Source organism: Bufo bufo, chromosome 7 (genome assembly GCF_905171765.1).
Source record: "Bufo bufo chromosome 7, aBufBuf1.1, whole genome shotgun sequence".
Lineage (NCBI taxonomy): Eukaryota > Metazoa > Chordata > Amphibia > Anura > Bufonidae > Bufo > Bufo bufo.
In genome coordinates, this window is record NC_053395.1 from 106,090,645 (window position 1) to 106,114,622 (window position 23,978).

Below are 23,978 nucleotides of genomic sequence, written 5' to 3' on the forward strand. Positions count from 1 at the left end.
GCTGTTGCTTTCTCTACCATAAGCCGTCTCCAAAGACATTTCAGAGAATTTGGCAGTACATCCAACCGGCCTCACAACCGACCGCAGACCTCGTGTAACCACACCAGCCCAGGACCTCCACATCCAGCATGTTCACCTCCATGATCGTCTGAGACCAGCCACCCGGACAACTGCAGCAACAATCGGTTTGCATAACCAAAGAATTGGAGGTGGGATGGATTATCTCGGCAAAGGAGAAGTGCTCAATAACACAGATTTAGACAGATTTGTGAACAATATTTGAGTGTAATGGGTCTTTTGTGTATGTAGAAAATGTTTCAGATCTGAAAGAGAATGGCGTGGTATTAAACAAGCAGGAAGTGCTCAAACCCACATGCAGTTGTGCATATATATAGGGGAGCAAATCCTGCACATGTGGCCCGTTGCTAATGACGATCCCCAGCAAAAATGCATACAGTGAAGGATGCCCGCAGCGAACCACAAGTACCACAATAGACATCCTACACAAGATAGCAATTATGTGGATGTGATAATCAATATAGCAATATAACAAAATAATAGCAAAGACAGGTGCACTCTGCGGTCTTACTAAACCCTCAAACTGATTTTAAAATTGAGAGATTAGCCAACATGTCCTACGGTGTAGGACATGTCTGAGCACGGCGCCAAGGTTTCTCAAGTAGCTCGGGGACCTAACACTTACCTACCTGAGCCGTATGGGCAATACCAGGAGCCAGTGGGTAAATTACAGGAGCATGACGCCGACTCACAAAAAACTCACCAGTTACCTCCAGCATGTAACCATGCTTCCAATGGGAGGAGGGAGGAGTCTGCGAGTCCCACTCAAGACTGGCTGATATGGCCCAGGCCTCACAGGTGCACCTAAATGTAGCCTGTAAATGGAAAGCAGGCACATTTAAATTGGAGTTTATACACCTCCAGGCATCTCTATAAATACAAACTGAAAAGAATGGCGTGGTATTAAACAAGCAGGAAGTGCTCAAACCCACATGCAGTTGTGCATATATATAGGGGAGCAAATCCTGCACTTCTGGCCCGTTGCTAATGACGATCCCCAGCAAAAATGCATACAGTGGAGGATGCCTGCAGCGAACCACAAGTACCACAATAGACATCCTACACAAGATAGCAATTATGTGGATGTGATAATCAATATAGCAATATAACAAAATAATAGCAAAGACAGGTGCACTCTGCGGTCTTACTAAACCCTCAAACTGATTTTAAAATTGAGAGATTAGCCAACATGTCCTACGGTGTAGGACATGTCTGAGCCCGAGCACCGCGCCAATGTTTCTCAAGTAGCTCGGGGACCTAACACTCACCTACCTGAGCCGTATGGGCAATACCAGGAGCCAGCTCATGAAAAATGGGAGCAAAACCGAAAGTGTTGCGTTTATATTTTTGGTCAGTGTAGCTAAATGGTGCCACTGCATTACATCACAATAGCCTCAATTTCAGAAGGTCAGATGACTCAGGAGCCTGTAAAGAACAACTTTTAAAGGCCTCATGCACACGACTGACCGTATGTATTTTTTTATTATTGTTTTATTTGGTTTGGTTTTTTAGTTTTATTTACACATCCTGATGACAGAGTTCTGTCTGTTTACTACTTCAACTGCCTTAACCCCTTCAAATGACAGCCAGTTTGGACAAAATGCCAGAGCCCCATTTTTTTAATCTGACAGGTGTCGGTTTATCTGGTAAAAACTTTAGAAGGCTTTTACTTATCCAAGCCATTCTGAGATTGTTTTCTCGTGACATATCATACTTCATGTTAGTGGTGAATTTGAGTTGATATGTTTTACCTTTATGCATAAAAAGAATCCCAAAATTTGCAGAACATTTGGAATAATTCGCTATTTTCAAAATTTGAATTTTTTGCTTTTAAGACAGATAGTGATACTTCATAAAATAGTTATTACTTTACATTCCCCATATGTCTACTTTATGTTTGCATCATTTTGTAAATGTCATTTTATTTTTTCAAGAAGTTAGAAGGCTTAGAAGTTTAGAAGCAAATTTTTAAGAAAATTGCCAAAACCCACTTTTTTAAGGAGCAGTTCAGTTATGAAGTCACTTTGTGGGGCTTACACAGTAGAAACCAACCATAAATGACATCATTTTAGATACTTCACCCCTCTAGTTATTACAAACTTTGTTAACCCTTTAACCAGATTACTGGGAGGGGCTGGAGAAGATCCAGCGGTCATGGTCCATATCGGAACCAATGACAAAGTTAGGGGTAGGTGCAGAGTGCTTAAAAAAAATTTCAGGTCAAAAGCTTAGGGCAAGGACCTCAAAGGTAGTATTTCCCGAAATACTACCTATACCACGGGCCACACAAGAAAGGCAGCTGGAGATTAGGGAGATTAACAAGTGGCTCAAGAACTGGTGTAGGAAGGAGGGTTTTGAGTTCCTGGAGAACTGGGCCGACTTCTCTATCGGCTACAGGCTCTATCGTAGGGACGGGCTGCACCACCTCAATGGGGAAGGGGCAGCTGTGTTGGGGAAGAAGATGGCTAGAAGGTTGGATGAGTGTTTAAACTAGGGACTGGGGGGAGGGAAATTACATTATAGGAGGGGAAGACAGTGCAGATAGAGATCGGGGGCAAGGTAGTAGGACTGGGGGAGGAATGGAAGGAGGGACTAGAACAGTTCAGAAGGAAAGGTGTAGGATAAAAAATATACAAAAACCTCTCAAATGTATGTATACTAATGCCAGAAGCCTGACAAATAAAACTAGGGAACTGGAATTTGTGATGTGTGAGGAGGACTATGACAAAGTGGGAATAACTGACACATGGCTGGATGATAGCTATGACTGGGCAGTTAATGTACAAGGTTACAGTCTGTTTAGAAAGGATCGTCAAAACCGGAGAGGAGGAGGGGACCTTTTTGGCGCATAGCAAATGTGGTGCCAATATTCAAAAAGGGTCCAAAAACAGAGCCTGGACAACTATAGGCTGGTAAGTTTAATATCTGTTGTGGGTAAACTGTTTGAGGGTTTTCTGAGAGATGCTATGTTAGAGCATCTCAATGGAAATAAGCAAATAACACCATATCAGCATGGCTTCATGAGAGATCGGTCATGCCAAACTAATTTAATCAGTTTCTATGAAGAGGTAAGTTCTAGAGTTGACAGCGGCAAATCAATGGATGTCGTATATCTGGACTTCTCCAAATCATTTGACACTGTACAACATAAAAGGTTAGTATATAAAATGATAATGCTCGGACTGGGAGAAAACGTCTGTATGTGGGTAAGTAACTGGCTGAGGGATAGAAAACAGAGGGTGGTTATTAGTGGTACACACTCAGATTGGGTCACTGTCACTAGTGGAGTACCTCAGGGGTCAGTATTGGGCCCTATTCTCTTCAATATATTTATTAATGATCTTGTAGAAGGCTTGCACAGTAAAATATCAATTTTCGCAGATGACACTAAACTGTGTAAAGTAATTAACACTGAAGAGGACAGTATACGATCTGGATAGACTGGAGGCTTGGGCAGATAAGTGGCAGATGAGGTTTAACACTGACAAATGTAAAGTTATGCACATGGGAAGGAATAATGCAAGTCACCCGTACATACTAAATGGTAAAACACTCAGTAACACTGACATGGAAAAGGATCTAGGAATTTTAATAAACAGCAAACTAAGCTGCAAAAACCAGTGTCAGGCAGCTGCTGCCAAGGCCAATAAGATAATGGGTTGCATCAAAAGGGGCATAGATGCCCGTGATGAGAACATAGTCCTACCACTTTACAAATCAATAGTCAGACCACACATGGAGTACTGTGTACAGTTCTGGGCTCCTGTGAACAAGGCAGACATAGCAGAGCTGGAGAGGGTCCAGAGGAGGGCAACTAAAGTAATAACTGGAATGGGGCAACTACAGTACCCTGAAAGATTATCAAAATTAGGGTTATTCACTTTAGAAAAAAGACGACTGAGGGGAGATCTAATTACTATGTATAAATACACTCACCTAAAGAATTATTAGGAACACCTGTTCTATTTCTCATTAATACAATTATCTAGTCAACCAATCACATGGCAGTTGCTTAAATGCATTTAGGGGTGTGGTCCTGGTCAAGGCAATCTCCTGAACTCCAAACTGAATGTCAGAATGGGAAAGAAAGGTGATTTAAGCAATTTTGAGCGTGGCATGGTTGTTGGTGCCAGACGGGCCGGTCTGAGTATTTCACAATCTGCTCAGTTACTGGGATTTTCACGCACAACCATTTCTAGGGTTTACAAAGAATGGTGTGAAAAGGGAAAAACATCCAGTATGCGGCAGTCCTGTGGGCAAAAATGCCTTGTGGATGCTAGAGGTCAGAGGAGAATGGGCCGACTGATTCAAGCTGATAGAAGAGCAACGTTGACTGAAATAACCACTCGTTACAACCGAGGTATGCAGCAAAGCATTTGTGAAGCCACAACACCCACAACCTTGAGGCGGATGGGCTACAACAGCAGAAGACCCCACCGGGTACCACTCATCTCCACTACAAATAGGAAAAAGAGGCTACAATTTGCACGAGCTCACCAAAATTGGACTGTTGAAGACTGGAAAAATGTTGCCTGGTCTGATGAGTCTCAATTTCTGTTGAGACATTCAAATGGTAGAGTCCGAATTTGGCGTAAACAGAACGAGAACATGTATCCATCCTCTGATGGCTACTTCCAGCAGGATAATGCACCATGTCACAAAGCTCGAATCATTTCAAATTGGTTTCTTGAACATGACAATGAGTTCACTGTACTAAAATTGCCCCCACAGTCACCAGATCTCAACCCAATAGATCACTGTACTAAAATGGCCCCCACAGTCACCAGATCTCAACCCAATAGAGCATCTTTGGGATGTGGTGGAACGGGAGCTTCGTGCCCTGGATGTGCATCCCTCAAATCTCCATCAACTGCAAGATGCTATCCTATCAATATGGGCCAACATTTCTAAAGAATGCTATCAGCACCTTGTTGAATCAATGCCACGTAGAATTAAGGCAGTTCTGAAGGCAAAAGGGGGTCCAACACCGTATTAGTATGGTGTTCCTAATAATTCTTTAGGTGAGTGTATATCAGGGGTCAGTACCGAGATCTATCCCATCATCTATTTATGTAACTGTGACGAGGGGACATCCTCTGCGTCTGGAGGAAAGAAGGTTTGTACACAAACATAGAAGAGGATTCTTTACGGTAAGAGCAGTGAGACTATGGAACTCTCGCCTGAGGAGGTGGTGATGGTGAGTACAATAAAGGAATTCAAGAGGGGCCTGGATATACAGTACAGACCAAAAGTTTGGACACACCTTCTCATTCAAAGAGTTTTCTTTATTTTCATGACTATGAAAATTGTAGATTCACACTGAAGGCATCAAAACTATGAATTAACACATGTGGAATTATATATATAACAAACAAGTGTGAAACAACTGAAAATATGTCATATTCTAGGTTCTTCAAAGTAGCCACCTTTTGCTTTTATTACTGCTTTGCACACTCTTGATGAGCTTCAAGAGGTAGTCACCTGAAATGGTCTTCACTTCACAGGTGTGCCCTGTCAGGTTTAATAAGTGGGGTTTCTTGTCTTATAAATGGGGTTGGGACCATCAGTGGCGTTGAGGAGAAGTCAGGTGGATACACAGCTGATAGTCCTACTGAATAGACTGTTAGAATTTGTATTATGGCAAGAAAAAAGCAGCTAAGTAAAGAGAAACGAGTGGCCATCATTACTTTAAGAAATGAAGGTCAGTCAGTCAGCCGAAAAATTGGGAAAACTTTGAAAGTAAGGGCTATTTGACCATGAAGGAGAGTGATGGGGTGCTGCGCCAGATGACCTGGCCTCCACAGTCACCGGACCTGAACCCAATCGAGATGGTTTGGGGTGAGCTGGACCGCAGAGTGAAGGCAAAAGGGCCAACAAGTGCTAGGCATCTCTGGGAACTCCTTCTAGACTGTTGGAAGACCATTTCAGGGGACTACCTCTTGAAGCTCATCAAGAGAATGCCAAGAGTGTGCAAAGCAGTAATCAAAGCAAAAGGTGGCTACTTTGAAGAACCTAGAATATTACATATTTTCAGTTGTTTCACACTTGTTTGTTATGTATATAATTCCACATGTGTTAATTCATAGTCATGAAAATAAAGAAAACTCTTTGAATGAGAAGGTGTGTCCAAACTTTTGGTCTGTACTGTATTTCTGGAGTGTAATAAAATTACAGGCTATAGCTAGTAGAGAGCTAGTTGATCCAGGGAGTTATTCTGATTGCCTGATTGGAGTCGGGAAGGAATTTTTTATTCCCCTAAAGTGATGAAAATTGGCTTCTACCTTACAGGGTTTTTTTTTTTCCTTCCTCTGGATCAACTTGCAGGATGACAGGCCGAACTGGATGGACAAAAGTCTTTTTTCAGCCTTATGTACTATGTTACTATGTTTAGGTGTTCCATAAAAATGAAAGCAAATTGGAGGGGAAAATTTAAAATTTCCTTTTTTGTGTGCAGATTTTACACCAATTTTTCCTGTAACACAGCAAGGGTTAAAAGCCAAACAAACCTCAATATTTATTACCCTGATTCTGCAGTTTACAGAAACACCTGATATGTGGTCATAACTTGCTTTATGGGCACACAGCAGGGCGCAGAAGGAAAAGAGCGCCATATTATTAACGGAGGGCAGATTTTGCTGGAATGGTTTTCAGGTGCCATGTCACATTTGAATAGACCCTGAGGTACCCCTAGAAAGAAAACCCAAAAAAGTGACCCCATTTTGGAAACTACACCCATCAGGCAATAAATCTAGGCGTGAAATGAATGGTTGGACCCAACAAGCGTTTCATAGAATTTAGAAACAATCATAAAAGAAACTGCAGCACTCTCCAGCTTTGGTATTCCAAACTTTATTCACCAATACAATGCAACGTTTCGATCTGTGTGAACTTTCTATATATATTGTTCCTTACTGTGGTGGTGCCCGCTGTGTCAGAAGCTGGGAATAGAGGTCACCTCCTGACAAATCCCTACCAGCTCTCCCTAGACTTCTATGCCCACGTTCAGACCCTGAAGGTGGAGAAAAACGTGTCCCCGTGCCTAGGCTGAAGATTCCCTAGAATCCCTAAGATGGTGAAAGGGGGAAAGAGGCAGCCTGCTCCCTCAGGACCTGGAGGGGGCAGGCGTCTCTCTAACAGCCTAGACAGACAACCACAAGAAAACAAAACAAACTTATCTTTACTGAGCAGGAACAGCAAATCCTTCCTTCCTCTGAGCCAGACAGAAGCTATAACCCGCACAGGACACTGGGAGTGGGAGTAATTTAAACTCAAACCAACGACCACACCCAGTGCACCTAAAGGGAGGCGGGTATAGCTCAACTCCAAAACAAAAAGGCTACACATGTGCTGCTAACCTGGCAGACCTCCACACATAGCCTGACCAGGGCATGACATTTTTTTGTCGTTCACAGTGCGGGATTAGTAGCATAATACTTTTATAGATCAGGTCATCACAGATGCGGCAAGTTTTTTAAAAAAAAAATCTCATTTTTTTAATGACATACAGTACAGACCAAAAGTTTGGACACACCTTCTCATTCAAAGAGTTTTCTTTATTTTCATGACTATGAAAATTGTAGATTCACACTGAAGGCATCAAAACTATGAATTAACACATGTGGAATTATATACATAACAAACAAGTGTGAAACAAGTGGTAGGCAATTAAGAGTGCCGTGTTTGTGTGAGGGGAGGCGGGGCTTTAATTATTTAAACCTGGCTCTCCTGCCCCCACTTGTCGATTCGAATGCTTTCGAATCGGCTCGTGGGTTGGCTGTCCTTCCAGAGAGGTCGCGTGTCTCGTTGTTAATTCGTGTGGTCGGCTGCGTCGGGCTCATCGCTGCGGAGTATAGGTAGGTCGGGGGGATGCCCACCCGTCTCGTTTATTTATGTCATGTTATGCGGCCGAGCGTTGCCGTCTGTCCCCAGCCGCACCTGGGACTGCCCGCACTTTCCGATCCAGTTTAAGGCCCCCCCGCTCACATGCAGCGTCCCCCAGGCTAACGGTGCAATAGCCTCCTCGGTCACCCCTCATCTGTGGCTCCGCTGCGGTGAGTCACACTCCCGCTCTCATACCATCGCACACAGCGCATCGGTCACGCCGGCCATCGGCTCCACAGTGCGGCTCACTGGCCTTCGGCGCTCCAGCAGGTCCTGGTCTGAGAGGGGGCGACACCTACAGGCCATGCTGGTACTGCAGTCCAGGTGCTGGGCTCCTTGCTCAGCACCAGTGGCTAGGCACTAAGGCAGGCGTCAGAAAAAAAAGAAAAAAAGAAAAAAAGTTTTAACTGTTAAATAAAGAGATGGTTCAAGGAAGGGGGATGGCCACTTCGCCTTGCGCACGCAGCCTGGCCGCCCATAAGCCCATACGGTACGTTGGGAGTCAGTGGGTCGGTTTCGGGCGCAGCCGCGACAAACCGGTGGTTAGCTAGGGAGCGGTTGCGTGGGTGAAGGGTCACTCAGCCGGGGTTCGCTCTCTCACATGTCTGTCCTTGTTTATTCAGGTCCACAGGTGGTTGGCTACTTTGCGATACTGTGGGGTTTGTGGCTGTCATGGCCGCCAGGTGAGTCTGGTGTGGTGCGCATGCGTGGGCCAACCCCCTCTTTACTCCTGTGTGGGCTTGGGGGACTGGGTATGGTGGCCTATCAATGCCCAGGCCACTGGCGCATGTCTTGCGGGGTGGCGCCTACAGTCGTGGCCTTTGATGGGAAGTTAAATTTTTTTTAAAAAAAATAAAAAATTATTTAGATAGAAATTTTGCTTTGCCAGGTCTGTCACGACTACAGACTCATTATAAAGCCCTGCCACGACTGCAGGCATCAGTCTGTCACGACTATAGACCCGCTCTAAAGCCCTGCCACGACTGCAGGCATCAGTTTGTCACGACTACAGACTCGTTATAAAGTCCTGCCACGACTGCAGGCATCAGTCTGTCACGACTACAGACCCGTTATAAAGCCCTGCCACGACTGCAGGCATCAGTCTGTCACGACTACAGACTCGTTATAAAGTCCTGCAACGACTGCAGGCATCAGTCTGTCACGACTGCAGACCCGTTATAAAGCCCTGCCACGACTGCAGGCATCAGTCTGTCACGACTACAGACCCGCTCTAAAGCCCTGCCACGACTGCAGGCACAAATCTGTTACGACTACAGACTCATTAGAAAGGCCGGCCACAACTGCAGGCAGTAGTCTTACGACAACAGACTCGTGAGGTAATACTACCACGTCTCCAGGCGATGGTCCGTTACCGTTACTCTCGATGTAGGGTCCCCTCACGACTACAGGGGCTAGTCGGTCACATCCACAGACTCGGTCGCACTCCCGTTGACTACAGGCACTGGGTGGGCATCTACGGGTAGTTGCGTCATGTCTACGCACGCGGGTCAGCGACGGCCTGGGAGGTCAGCTTTCACGGTCACAGGTAGGTCCGGTCAGGCTTCAGTCTCCCAGCGGGTTCCAGTCACAATAACCAGCCCCTAGGTGAGGGGGGGCACTCCTGCACCGGCGCACAATGCCAGGGAGCTCACGATTCAAACCAGCGGGGGCCGGGGCACACGATTCAAACCAGCGGGGGCCGGGGCCCACGGTAAAGGAAGGGCTCCCTCTGATCCGGTGCACATTGCCAGGGAGCGGCACTGCTCCCCACGCGGTACGAGTGTCCAGCCGGTGGTTGGTCGGCCCTAGCTGAGGGGGGGCTCCCCCGCACTGGTGCATTCTGCCAGGGAGCAGCGTGAGCTCCCCACGCAGCTGGGGGTAAAGGCTCCTCATCTTCAATAAAGTTTAGCACGGGCCCCCGTGCCGTTAGGTAGGCAGGGATCTGGGGAAGGAGTACTAGGCTCGGTCAGGGGGAGCAGATCATAGGCGGTGGCTGGCTTCCTGCTGCCGGCCGTACATAAGGTTCCAAGGGGGTTATTTAGGCACAGGATGTTAGTTAGACCGTGCAGGTGATCTGCGTTATACCATGCTCTTCATGCTCGTACTCAGAGCTGTGCCCATACGGGAGCTGCTTAAGTGGTTTATAGTATAAAAAAAAATAAAAAATAATAATAATTTGAGTCTCTCACGCATGGCTTCCCCGTTTCAGGTTACACATATGACTCTGCCATTAGAGTCTCTCACGCATGGCTTCTCCGTTTTAGGTTTACACATATGACTCCGCCATCTGAGTCTCTCACGCATGGCTTCTCCGTTTTAGGTTTACACATATGACTCAGCCATTAGAGTCTCTCACGCATGGCTTCTCCGTTTTAGGTTACACATATGACTCCGCCATTAGAATCTCTCACGCATGGCTTCTCCGTTTTAGGTTACACATATGACTCCGCCATTAGAGTCTCTCACGCATGGCTTCTCCGCGTTAGTTTTACACATATGACTCCGCCATTAGAGTCTCTCACGCATGGCTTCTCTGTTTTAGGTTTACACATATGACTCCGCCATTAGAATCTCTCACGCATGGCTTCTCCGCTTTAGGTTTACACATATGACTCCGCCATTAGAATCTCTCACGCATGGCTTCTCCGTTTTAGGTTTACACATATGACTCCACCATTAGAGTATCTTACGCATGGCTTCTCCGCGTTAGTTTTACACATATGACTCCGTCATTAGAGTCTCTCACACATGGCTTCTCCGTTTTAGGTATACACATATGACTCCGCCATTAGAGTCTCTCACGTATGGCTTCTCCGTTTTAGGTTTACACATATGACTCCGCCATTAGAGTCTCTCACGCATGGCTTCTCCGCGTTAGTTTTACACATATGACTCCGCCATTAGAGTCTCTCACGCATGGCTTCTCCGTTTTAGTTTTACACATATGACTCCGCCATTAGAGTCTCTCACGTATGGCTTCTCCGTTTTAGGTTTACACATATGACTCCGCCATTAGAGTCTCTCACGCATGGCTTCTCCGTTTTAGGTTACACATATGACTCCGCCATTAGAGTCTCTCACGCATGGCTTCTCCGCGTTAGTTTTACACATATGACTCCGCCATTAGAGTCTCTCACGCATGGCTTCTCCGTTTTAGTTTTACACATATGACTCCGCCATTAGAGTCTCTCACGCATGGCTTCTCCGTTTTAGGTTACACATATGACTCCGCCATTAGAATCTCTCACGCATGGCTTCTCCGTTTTAGGTTTACACATATGACTCCGCCATTAGAGTATCTTACGCATGGCTTCTCCGCGTTAGTTTTACACATATGACTCCGCCATTAGAGTCTCTCACACATGGCTTCTCCGTTTTAGGTTTACACATATGACTCCGCCATTAGAGTCTCTCACGCATGGCTTCTCCGTTTTAGGTCACACATATGACTCCGCCATTAGAGTCTCTCACGCATGGCTTCTCCGCGTTAGTTTTACACATATGACTCTGCCATTAGAGTCTCTCACGCATGGCTTCTCCGTTTTAGGTATACACATATGACTCCGCCATTAGAGTCTCTCACGTATGGCTTCTCCGTTTTAGGTTTACACATATGACTCCGCCATTAGAGTCTCTCACGCATGGCTTCTCCGCGTTAGTTTTACACATATGATTCCGCCATTAGTCTCTCACGCATGGCTCCGCCATTAGTCTCTCGCGCATGGCTTCTCCGCTTTAGGTTTACACAGATGACTCCGCCATTAGAGTCTCTCACGCGTGGAGGAAAAAAAAAAAAAGATTCCCCACCAGGCCCAGCTGCGCTGGGACTAGTCTCTCATCTCACCAAAGCTAAGAGACTGATGGCCAATTCCTTGGCCAGTAATACTCTGAGGGCTTACAAGACAGCTTGGCGCCTGTTTCAGAGATATGAGAATACCTACCCGGCCGCTGGCCGGGGGCCTATCACTCACCTATTGGGCTTCGTCAGGGTTTTGCCACTCTCAATTAAACCTGTCCTATAGCACTGTTAACTATACCTGGCAGGTATTCAGCACCATTGGTACATGCTACATCCGGACCTACCATCACTCTTTTCCGCCCACCCGATCAAAGCGGCGTTGAAGGGTTTGCGCAAGATGTCTGTTGTGAAACGACATGTGCGTCAGCCATTTACCGGTAGCTTGTTCAGGCCGTGACAGACAAACTGCAGGGTAAACCGTTCGGGCCGCAGGTTAGCGCTCTGGTAGAAACAGCCTGGTACCTGGCCTTCCATGGATTCGTCAGGTCAGGCGAGCTCATGGGCACCAATACGCTGGCTGGGTGCTTGTGGAAAGGTCAGCTCATCCGGCACGGGTCCATCTATGTCCTCACCTTGGCCTCGTCCAAGACGTCACGGCAGGGGGAATCGGTGGCGGTCAGATACTTTCCCACGGACAGCAGATGGTGTCCGGTGCAGGCCTTGGAGGCTTGGCTGCGTAGTATTTAGTCCAAGCCGGCATGTTCTCCCGTACTCTAACTAGGCAATGCCCGGCTAACCACCGCGGCCTTTCTTAGGTACATTCGGGTTTAGTTGACAGGTTCAGGGGTCGGTCCTCTCTGGAGCACAGGACATTCCTTCCGCATGGGCGCGGCAGCTGCGGCGTCCATGCATAAGGTGCCAGTACATGTCATCAAACGGTTGGGTCGTCGCAGTTCCGCGTGTTCCATGCGTTATATCCCGGATCCTTAATACGAAATGTCACTGGCTTTCGAGTTTTGGTTTTGTAGTTTCTGTTATCAAAGTCTTTTCAAACTCCTATGCATGGTTCTTTTGGCCCCTTTAGGCTACCCTTCGATAAGCAGTTCCGGCATAACTCTGCTGCTTCTAGGTAGGAGGGGGAGTATAGGCTTAGGTAGGGGACCCTCTCATCATGAGCCGATCCGAGCACAAGTGGTAGGCAATTAAGAGTGCCGTGTTTGTGTGAGGGGAGGCGGGGCTTTAATTATTTAAACCTGGCTCTCCTGCCCCACTTGTCGGTTCGAATGCTTTCGACCCACCCAGAAGCCCTCCCTTCTTCTTAGGACTCATCATTGGTGTGGCCCCCTTTAGGCTACCATTCGATAAGCAGTTCCGGCATAACTCTGCTGCTTCTAGGTAGGAGGGGGAGTATAGGCTTAGGTAGGGGACCCTCTCATCATGAGCCGATCCGAGCACAACTGAAAATATGTCATATTCTAGGTTCTTCAAAGTAGCCACCTTTTGCTTTGATTACTGCTTTGCACACTCTTGGCATTCTCTTGATGAGCTTCAAGAGATAGTCCCCTGAAATGGTTTTCACTTCACAGGTGTGCCCTGTCAGGTTTAATAAGTGGAATTTCTTGCCTTATAAATGGGGTTGGGACCATCAGTGGCGTTGAGGAGAAGTCAGGTGGATACACAGCTAATAGTCCTACTGAATAGACTGTTAGAATTAGTATTATGGCAAGAAAAAAGCAGCTAAGTAAAGAAAAACGAGTGGCCATCATTACTTTAAGAAATGAAGGTCAGTCAGTCAGCCGAAAAATTGGGAAAACTTTGAAAGTAAGGGCTATTTGACCATGAAGAAGAGTGATGGGGTGCTGCGCCAGATGACCTGGCCTCCACAGTCACCGGACCTGAACCCAATCGAGATGGTTTGGGGTGAGCTGGACCGCAGAGTGAAGGCAAAAGGGCCAACAAATGCTAAGCATCTCTGGGAACTCCTTCAAGACTGTTGGAAGACCATTTCAGGGGACTACCTCTTGAAGCTCATCAAGAGAATGCCAAGAGTGTGCAAAGCAGTAATCAAAGCAAAAGGTGGCTACTTTGAAGAACCTAGAATATGACATATTTTCAGTTGTTTCACACTTGTTTGTTATGTATATAATTCCACATGTGTTAATTCATAGTTTTGATGCCTTCATAGTCATGAAAATAAAGAAAACTCTTTGAATGAGAAGGTGTGTCCAAACTTTTGGTCTGTACTGTAAATGAACGGATATGAGAAAAGCTAATTTTTATTTTATTTTTATTACAATTTAAAAAAAAAATGTTAACACTTTTTTTTATACACTTATATGTTATTATTTTATTTATCAAGACCCACTTGGATCTTGAAGATCCAGTGGGCCTGATGACTATACAGTGCATTGCAATAGTTATCTATTGCAATGCACTGTATTGTCAGTGCTACACTTAGACGAAGGCTGATCAGACCCTCCGGGTCTGATCAGCTTTAGGTACATGACCGCCTGGACACCTTTGTAAGGCCATGGCAACCATCGGGCTGCTGCTGCGATGAAGAGAGAGGAAGCTCCCTCCCTCTTAACCCCATGGATGCCATGGGCGGCTACTAACCGCGGCATCTATGGGGTTATACGGCCGAGATCGGTGTTGGCAACAGAGTGTCAGCTCTAAGTTAGAGTAAGTTACAGCTGACAATCTCTGCTGATGGCAGAGATGGGCTGCAGGGGGCATCATCAGGGGCTTTGGCCCTGATATCACTAGGGGCACAGTGGGGGTCACGGCTGATATCAGGCTGAAACCAGCATTTTCACACTGAAGCGCTCTGATTGGTTAGAATGCAGAATATACAAACTATAGATTGGCGTGGTATTAAAAAGCAGGAAGTGCTCAACCCCATATGCAGTGGTGCATCTATACAGGGGGGGGGAAGATCCTGCACTTGTGGTCCGCTGCTAATGGCAATCCCCAGCAAAAATGCATACAATGGAGGATGCCTGCAGCAGACCACAAGTACCACAATGGACATCCTACACAGGATAGCAAATGTGTGGATGTGATAAACAGTAAAAATAATATAACAAAAACAAAGACAGGTGCACACTGCGGTCTTACTAACCCTCGTACTGGTGTAGAATTGAGAAATTAGCCAACATATCCTAGTCTGAATGTGCCTTTATTTCCATTCACAGGCAGCATTCTGGTGTACATGTGAGGCCCAGGCTATATCAGCGAGTCTTGGGTGGGGCTCAAAGCTCTCTCCCTCCTCCCACTGTATGCATGGTCACATGCTGGAAGTTACTGGGAGATTGACTGTGAGTCGGACCTTGCGCTCCTGTAATTTGCCCACTGGCTCCTGGTGTTGCCCATACGGCCCAGGTAGGTTTAGCGTTAGGTCCCGATCTACTTGAGAAACCTTGGCGCGGTGCTTGGGCTCAGACACGTCCTCCAAGCAGGATATGTTGGCTAATCTCTCAATTTTACACCAGTACGAGGGTTAGTAATACTGCAGTGTGCACCTGTCTTTGTTTTTGTTAGAATGCAGAGCCTAACCATTCGGAGCGCTTGCCAGCAAGGGACCACTCTGATTGGTCCCTTGCTATCTTCCCGGTGTCTATTTCCTCTGGGAGAGCAGAGAATTTTGAAATTTCACCTCCATTTTCCTTTAATTCTTATGGAACACCTCAAGGGTTAACAAAGTTTGTAAAGTTTGAGTGATCTGAGGGATGTAGTTTCTAAAATAGGGTCATTAATGGGTGGTTTCCATTACGTAAGCCCCTCAATATCACTTTTGAAATTTTGCTGAAAAATTGCTTCTAAAATTCTAAGCCTTCTAAATGTCCTAAAAAAATACATTACATTTACAAAATGATGCCAATATAACGTAAACCTATGGGGAATGTTGATTGATAACTATTTTATGAGGTATTACTACATGCACACGAATGTATTTTGTTTCCTTGTCCGTTCCGTTTTTTTTGTGGATAGGATGCAGACCCATTCATTTCAATGGGTCCGCAAAAAATGTAGACAGCACACCGTGTGCTGTCCACATCAGTATGTCTGTTCCGTAGCCCCTCCAAAAAAAAATAGAACATGTCCTATCCTAAGGATAGGCATTGTTACAATGGATCCGCAAACAAAATGGACGACATACGGACGCCATCCGTTTTTTTCACAATTGGCATGTAGCCTTAAAAGTTGAGAAATTCAAAGTTAGAAAATTGGTAAATTTTGGTATAAATAAAGGTGAAATATATTGACTCAAATTTTCCACTATCCTAAAGTACAATGTGTCATATGAAAACAATCTCAGAATGGCTTGGATAAGTAAAAGTGTTACAAAGTTATTACCACACAAAGTGACAAATGTCAGATTTGCAGAAAATGGCCTGGGCAGTAAGGTGAAAACTGGCCGGGGATAGAAAGGGGTTAAGGATTTAAAGCCCATTTACCTACACCACCTTTATATGGTAGGCAGAGTTACAAGCACACGAACGTATTTTCATTCCGTGTCCATTCCGTTTTTTTCGCGGACCGTATACGGAACAATTCATTTCAATGGGTCCGCAAAAAAAGCGGAAGTTACTCCGTGTGTATTCTGTTTCCGTATGTCCGTATTTCCGTTCCGCAAAAAACTAGAACATGTCCTATTATTGTCCGCATAACAAACAAGGATAGTACTGTTCTATTAGGGGCCAGCTGTTCCGTAAAATACGGAAAGCACATGGACGTTATCCGTATTTTTTGCGGATCCGTTTTTTGAGGACCGCAAAATACATACGGTCGTGTGCATGAGGCCTTACATAGCTAATACGATTGAAAAAAAGACATAAGTCCATCAAGTTCAACCAAGGGTTAAGTGGGGATGCGAATTCCAGAAGAAAGTGAGACTCCGATTTCTACAGGTTAAGGCCTCTTGCACACGAATGTGTGCGCCCCGTGGCCGTGCTGCGGCCCGCAAATTGTGGGCTGCAATGCACAAACACCAACCGTTGGGTAGCCACAGCGGATCGTGGACCCATTCACTTTAATGGGTCCGCGATCCGCCCGCCCGTTCTATCTTTTTGCAGAACGGAAGTATGGGATGAAACCCCACGGAAGCACTCCGTAGTGCTTCAATAGGGTTCTATTCCGTGCTTCCGCTCCGCACCATTCCGCATCTCCGGATTTGCGGACCCATTCAAGTGAATGGGTCCGCATCTGTGATGCGGAATGCCCACGGAACGGCGCCCGTGTATTGCGGATCCGCAAATGTGGTCCACAATATGTCCACGGAGCGCACATGTTCGTGTGAAAGAGGCCTAAGGGTGGGCTGCTACACATGGGCCAGTGCTGTGTGCTTGCCCCCCCCAGGCTAAAATTTGCCAGCCAGCCCCTGATCACTAGAGATAAATAACTAACATTTCTGACAGAAGCACCATTTTCCTCACTGATAGAGTTGAGCGAACACCTAGAAGTTCGGGTACGGGGAGTTCGATCCGAACCCCATTGAAGTCAATGGGGACCCGAACTTCACTTTATTATTTTCCGTTATAACATGTTATAACGGAAAGTAATAGTATTAGCTTTTTCAAATCTGAGTTTTCATGATCGTGAAAACTCTGATCCAACAGTATATTCTAACACAGAGGCGTTCCCATGGTGATGGGGACACTTCAAGTTAGAATATACCTAGAACTGTGTACATAACTGCCCCCTGCTGCCTGGCAGCACCCGATCTCTTACAGGGGGCTGTGATCCGCACAATTAACCCCTCAGATGCCGCACCTGAGGGGTTAATTGTGCGGATCTCAGCCCCCTGTAAGAGATCGGGTGCTGCCAGGCAGCAGGGGCCAGACCCCCCTCCCTCCCCCCTATTAAAATCATTGGTGTCCAGTGCGGCCTCCCCTCTCTCCCCCCCCAATTAAAATTATTGGTGGCAGTGGCCACAGGTTAACAACCCCCCTCCCCCCCATCATTGGTGGCATCAGAGCGGCAGTTCCGATCGGAGTCCCAGTTTAATCGCTGGGGCTCTGATCAGTTACCATGGCAGCCAGGACGCTACTGCAGTCCTGGCTGCCATGGTTACTTAGCACTTTTAGCAGCATTATACTTACGTGCGCTGTCTGTGGCCGGCCGGGCGCTCCTCCTACTGGTAAGTGACAGGTCTGTGCTATAAGCAATGCACAGTTTTGACTGCAATTGCGTTCCGATGTTCAGTTTTTTCCGCGCGAGTGCAATGAGAAAAAACTGAATGTGGTACCCAGACCGAATCTGGACTTCTTCACTGAAGTTCGGGTTTTGGGTTAGGTGTTCTATTAATTTTATTATTTTCCCTTATAACAACAGAATGCTTACTAAAATGTGCCTTGAGGGGTTAAAAAAATAAATAAAAATTAACTAATCTCATCCACTTGTTCGCGCAGCCAGCATCGTCTTCTTCTTTCTGGACCTGCAAAAAGACCTTTGATGACCATGTGGTGAGCGCGGTGACGTCAGCGCAGGTCCTGCTGAATGAAGATAGAAGATCCTTGTTATAAGGGAAAATAATACAGTGATTAGACTTTAATGGGGATGCTCATCCCTATCATCTCCTAGCAACCATGCGTAAAAATCGCACCGCATCCGCACTTGCTTGCGGATGCTTGCGATTTTCACGCAGCCCCATTCATTTCTATGGGGCCTGCGTTGCGTGAAAAATGCAGAAAATAGAACCTGCTGCGATTTTCACGCAAAGCACAAGTGATGCGTTAAAATCACCGCTCATCTACACAGCCCCATTGAAGTGAATGGGTCCGGATTCAATGCGGGTGCAATGCGTTCACCTCACGCATTGCACCCGCGCGGAAAACTTGCCCGTGTGAAAGGGGCCTATGACAAAACGGGCAAACGGGGCTGAACGGTTCAGGGGCAGCAAGGGAATCAGAGGAGTGGGATGCATTTTCTCTGGCTTTCTGGATATCTGCTTCTCAATAAGAGCTCATTCATTACAGTGTTTATACATAAGACCTGTGCATCATTTTGGCTGAAATTCATATTAAAAATGACAGGAAAAAAATGTGTCTTGTTATAAAAAAAAAAAAAAACTTTCACAAAACTCTAAATATGATCAAACTTATTGCTGTCAAATAACACCTTGTGCTAAGCCACACCCCAAAACTACACCACTACACTGTGTAAACGAGGCAGGTATTTCTTGGCGACCCTAGGAGGGAGAGTTCAAATCGATGTTATTTTTACGTTCTTCTGATCTGTCAGAAGAACAGAAAAATAAAGAAAAAAAACATGATCCTGTAAAAAAAAACTGATTGTGTGCATCAGTTATGCACATCTCACATCCGTTTGAGCCATTTCCGCCAGAGAGTCATTGTTTTAGACCAGGCATGGCCAACTTGCGGCTTTCCAGCTGTTGTAAAACTACAACTCCCACCATGCCCTGCTGTACGCAGTCTGGGCATGCTGGGAGCTGTAGTTTTGCAACAGCTGGAGAGCCTTTTTTCTGCCCAAAATATTAGATCTCTGATGGAAATGGGTAAAACGGAAGCCAGATGTGCATAACTGATGCACAGGATTTTATTTTTTATTTTTTTACAGGATTTTTTTTAAAGGATCTGTTTTTATACAGGATTTGTTTTTTTCTTTATTTTTCTGTTATTCTGACGGATCAGAAGAACGGAAAGATAAATGGCGATAGGAACTTAGCCTTAGAAGCTTTCCCAGCACACATGCTAAACAGAGAGATAAAAGGAGAGGTGAACAGAGCCTATGTGTACCTGCACATTTTGCGGCTTACATGTTTTTTTGGTGCAGATTCCCATAAGGATAAAACTTGCAAAATATGGTACCAACAAAGTGTAGTACAGACAAATCTCATGTACACTTTGCAGTTACGTTCTGTGCTGATCTTCGGTCAACTATGTTTGTTTTAGCTGTGGATTTCAACCTTATCAAATCAAGGGCGAGATCTACAGCAAAATCTCATCAAGTCCACACCAAATACCGCAATCAGAAATAGCATTTTTTTTAATGCGGTTTGGTTACAGAAATGCACAGATATCCACATGAAAATTCAGGTGGATCTTCTGCACATTCACCTGCACTTACATGCAGGTACCCTCACACAGGAATAAAATGTAAGGGCAGAAAACAGTTCCGATTTTTGACAAGTGATTCTCTGACTGGAGAGTTGTTTTGAGGAACAGTTCCTCAGCCTAGTGTCACACACTTCTTTCGTTTGAGGGTACTTTCACACTTGCGGCAGAGGATTCATTTTTTTTGCATTTTTAAAGGTCTGCGCATGCGCAGACTGAAAAGCCGGTTCCGTTTTGCCGGGACACTTAATGCCAGATCCGGCACTAATAGACTTCAATGTAAATTAATGCCGAATCCGGCATTCCAGCAAGTGGCCAGTATTTTTGGCCGGAGAGAAAACTGCAGCATGCTGCAATATTTTCTCCGTCCAAAAAACATAAGAGGGACTGAACTGATGCATCCTGAACGGATTGCTCTCCATTCAGAATGCATTATGATTAAACTGATCAGTTTTTTTTCCCCTAGGATGGAACTCAATACCAGAAAAGAAAAACACTAGTGTGAAAGTACCCTGAAAGAAGATCTAAATACCGGAGGCCTCCTTCTGAGGGTACTTTCACACTAGCCTTTTTCTTTTCCGGCACTGAACTCCATCATAGGGGCTCAATACCGGAAAATAACTGATCAATTTTATCCCCATGCATTCTGAATGGAGAAAAATCCATTCAGGATGTCTTCAGTTCAGTCACTGAACGGCGTTTTGGACGGAGTAAGGCTACTTTCACACTTATAGCAGAGTGATCCGGCAAGCAGTTCCGTAGCAACTGGACAGCATTTGTAGACAAATCTGTCTCACAAATGCACTGCAAGAATGGATCCGTCTGTTTGTCATACGGACAAACGGATCAGTTTCTATTTGTTTTCACATTTTTACCGGATCCGGCATTTTTAATACAGATCCGGCATTCCGGCAACTGATCCGGAATTTTGGAAGGAGATAATACCGCAGCATGCTGCGGTATTATCTCCGTCCTGAAAAATCTAAAAGACTGAACTGAAGACATTCCGAACGGATTTCTCTCCATTCAGAGAATGAAACTGATCAGTTACTTTCCGGTAATGAGCCCCTAGGATGGAACTCATTGCCGGAAAAGAAAAACGCTAGTGTTAAAGTACCCGAAATACCGCAGCATGCTTGCCGGATCAAGTGTGAAAGTAGCCTAATCAGCCTCCTGTTTCTGAGAAGCTAGGCCTGCCCATCCCTTTAATTGACGGGATTAGAACCCCCCCCCCCCCTCCACTCCACCAATCGCGAGATTCTACATCTGACAGCTGCCATAGATAACCAATAAGGAGAGGACGGAGGCTCTCCCCCACCTTCACAGAAAGCGGACACTACGAGGCGGTTCTAGCTGCGTTTATTCCAGGCGTTCAGGGCTGTATTTCTCCATTAACAACATGATTCGTTTTGGAAGATCTGCCTTTCTGCGGATTATAATTCTAAACGGCAGACATAACTGTAAAACTGCGCCGCTGAGAGTCAGTCTCAGCAGCAGAGGAAATGGAGGCGGGAGTAGTGCTGCTAGCTTCTGGTTGACTCCATGTAGGCGCTTCTGCTCCAAGTCTGAGGAACCCGAGATTCACGGAGCTGTACCGAAGGTCGCGGCAGATGACAAGTAAGTAACAGGGAGCACTGAGGGCCTTGTGTGGAGGCTGAAGAAGGTGCAAAGTGTGCTGGCCATCTGGCTCCTCCTTTCATTCTAGAGCGTGTCTTTGTTCTTCTAATAAAATGCGTGTTGTATCTATGTGATGGATAGAGGATGGGCTGCTCACAGCAAGGACCGCAGAGTGCTGGTGATCCCATAGAAATGAATGGGATTGCAGGGAAAGATCACCACTACTCTGCCATCCTGGCCGCCACCAGCGTAGGCCTAGCCTAAAGCCTCTTACATACCAGCGCGTTTTCTGTCCAGATGCGATGCATGTTGCAAACAGATAGCATCCAGACTGAATCCATTCATTTCAATGGATATGTGGACGTGAACATACAGTAGTTTTTCTGCTTTCGGGAAAAATTGTCACATCTTCTATATTGTGCGTTTTTCACACAGATCCCAGGCTCCATTGAAGTTAATGGGGCGTACATGAAAGAAAAACAGGCATGTTGACAATGTTTGGGTCTCATTTATTATCCCATAATAAATCAGGTTTTTCTTTTTGGTTTAAGGGGGTTATCCAATATTGTTAAAATATACCTTTTTTTATTAAAGAGGACCTTTCACTAGAATAAAAAATCTAAACTAAGCATACAGACATGGAGAGCGGCGCCCAGGGATCTCCCTGCACTTACTGTTATACCTGGGCGCCGCTCCGTTCTCCCGGTATAGCCTCCGGTATCTTCATAGTTAGGCTCCACCCAGTTGAACCTGCCGGCGTCTCCTTCTCCCATGCTGTAGCGCTGGCCAATCCCAGCGCTCAGCTCATAGCCTGAGAGAAAAAAAACCCTCTCAGGCTATGAGCTGAGCGCTGCTTAGTTTAGATTTTTTATTCTAGTGAAAGGTCCCATCCATTAAAATAGAACTTTCGAAAACCCCTATCGATAGTACAATCATAGATGCTACTGATCAATTATGAAAAAAAAATACAAGCAAACTATGTGTATGCCCTGGTCATAGAATTACACACGACCATTTAATTAACAAAAGCCTTTAATTAAATCACTTAATAAATTCGCTAGCCTGCTATTGGCTGCTCCCCCCCACTCGCCGGATGTTTTGATCCAAGTGACAAAGAGATGCAGTGGTGGCCGTGCAGGGATCCAGAGTGTCGAGGGTGTCGAGGAGCAGGTAAGTATAATTCAGTATTGGATAATGATCAGGAATATTAAACCACAAAAACTAAAGGATTTACCTCTCTGGTTAAAATATACCTTTTATTGAATCCACTAAAATTAGTGTTGAGCGAACTTGTGTTTTAAGTTCGGTGTCTAAAGTTCGGGTTTGGGTTACTGAAGTATCCCGTTATGGATTCCGCTACCATGGACCATAACGGAATTTAGAATCCATAACGGGATACTTCGATAACCTGAACTCGAACTTTAGACGCCGAACTTAAAACACAAGTTCGCTCAACACTAATTAAAATATAACTTTCGAAAACCCCTATCGATGGTACAATCATAGATGCTACTGATCAATTATTAAATACTATCTCTATATATATATATATATATAACAGACCAAAATTTTGGACACACCTTCTCATTCAAAGAGTTTTCTTTATTTTCATGACTATGAAGGCATCAAAACTATGAATTAACACATGTTGAATTATATACATAACAAACAAGTGTGAAACAACTGAAAATATGTCATATTCTAGGTTCTTCAAAGTAGCCACCTTTTGCTTTGATTACTGCTTTGCACACTCTTTGCATTCTATTGATGAGCTTCAAGAGGTAGTCCCCTGAAATGGTTTTTACTTCACCGGTGTGCCCTGTCAGGTTTAGTAAGTGGGATTTCTTGCCTTATACATGGGGTTGTTACCATCAGTTGCGTTGAGGAGAAGTCAGGTGGATACACAGCTGATAGTCCTACTGAATAGACTGTTAGAATTTGTATTATGGCAAGAAAAAAGCAGCTAAGTAAAGAAAAACGAGTGGCCATCATTACTTTCAGAAATGAAGGTCAGTCAGCCGAAAAATTGGGAAAACTTTGAAAGTAAGGGCTATTTGACCATGAAGGAGAGTGATGGGGTGCTGCGCCAGATGACCTGGCCTCCACAGTCACCGGACCTGAACCCAATCGAGATGGTTTGGGGGTGAGCTGGACCGCAGAGTGAAGGCAAAAGGGCCAACAAGTGCTAAGCATCTCTGGGAACTCCTTCAAGACTGTTGGAAGACCATTTCAGGGGACTACCTTTTGAAGCTCATCAAGAGAATGCCAAGAGTGTGCAAAGCAGTAATCAAAGCAAAAGGTGGCTACTTTGAAGAACCTAGAATATGACATATTTTGTGTGTATATGTATATGTATATGTGTGTATATATATATATATATATATATATATATATATATATATATATATATAATCTCTCTCCTAAAGAATTATTAGGAACACCTGTTCTATTTCTCATTAATGCAATTATCTAGTCAACCAATCACATGGCAGTTGCTTCAAATCATTTAGGGGTGTGGTCCTGGTCAAGACAATCTCCTGAACTCCAAACTGAATGTCAGAATGGGAAAGAAAGGTGATTTAAGCAAT

The 23,978-nt window shown here is 45.2% G+C and overlaps 1 protein-coding gene across 1 annotated transcript in view; it reads left to right on the forward strand.

Annotated features, from left to right (window-relative positions):
• The first annotated feature begins 21,087 nt into the window (after window positions 1-21,087).
• LOC121008604 (glutaminase kidney isoform, mitochondrial-like) overlaps window positions 21,088-23,978 on the forward strand; it is a 1,417,393-nt gene continuing 1,414,502 nt past the window's right edge. Inside the window, exon 1 of the mRNA XM_040441254.1 lies at window positions 21,088-21,390. Coding sequence (XP_040297188.1) covers window positions 21,173-21,390 — 218 coding nt within the window. The 5' untranslated portion in view covers window positions 21,088-21,172. The remainder of the gene's footprint in view (window positions 21,391-23,978) is intronic.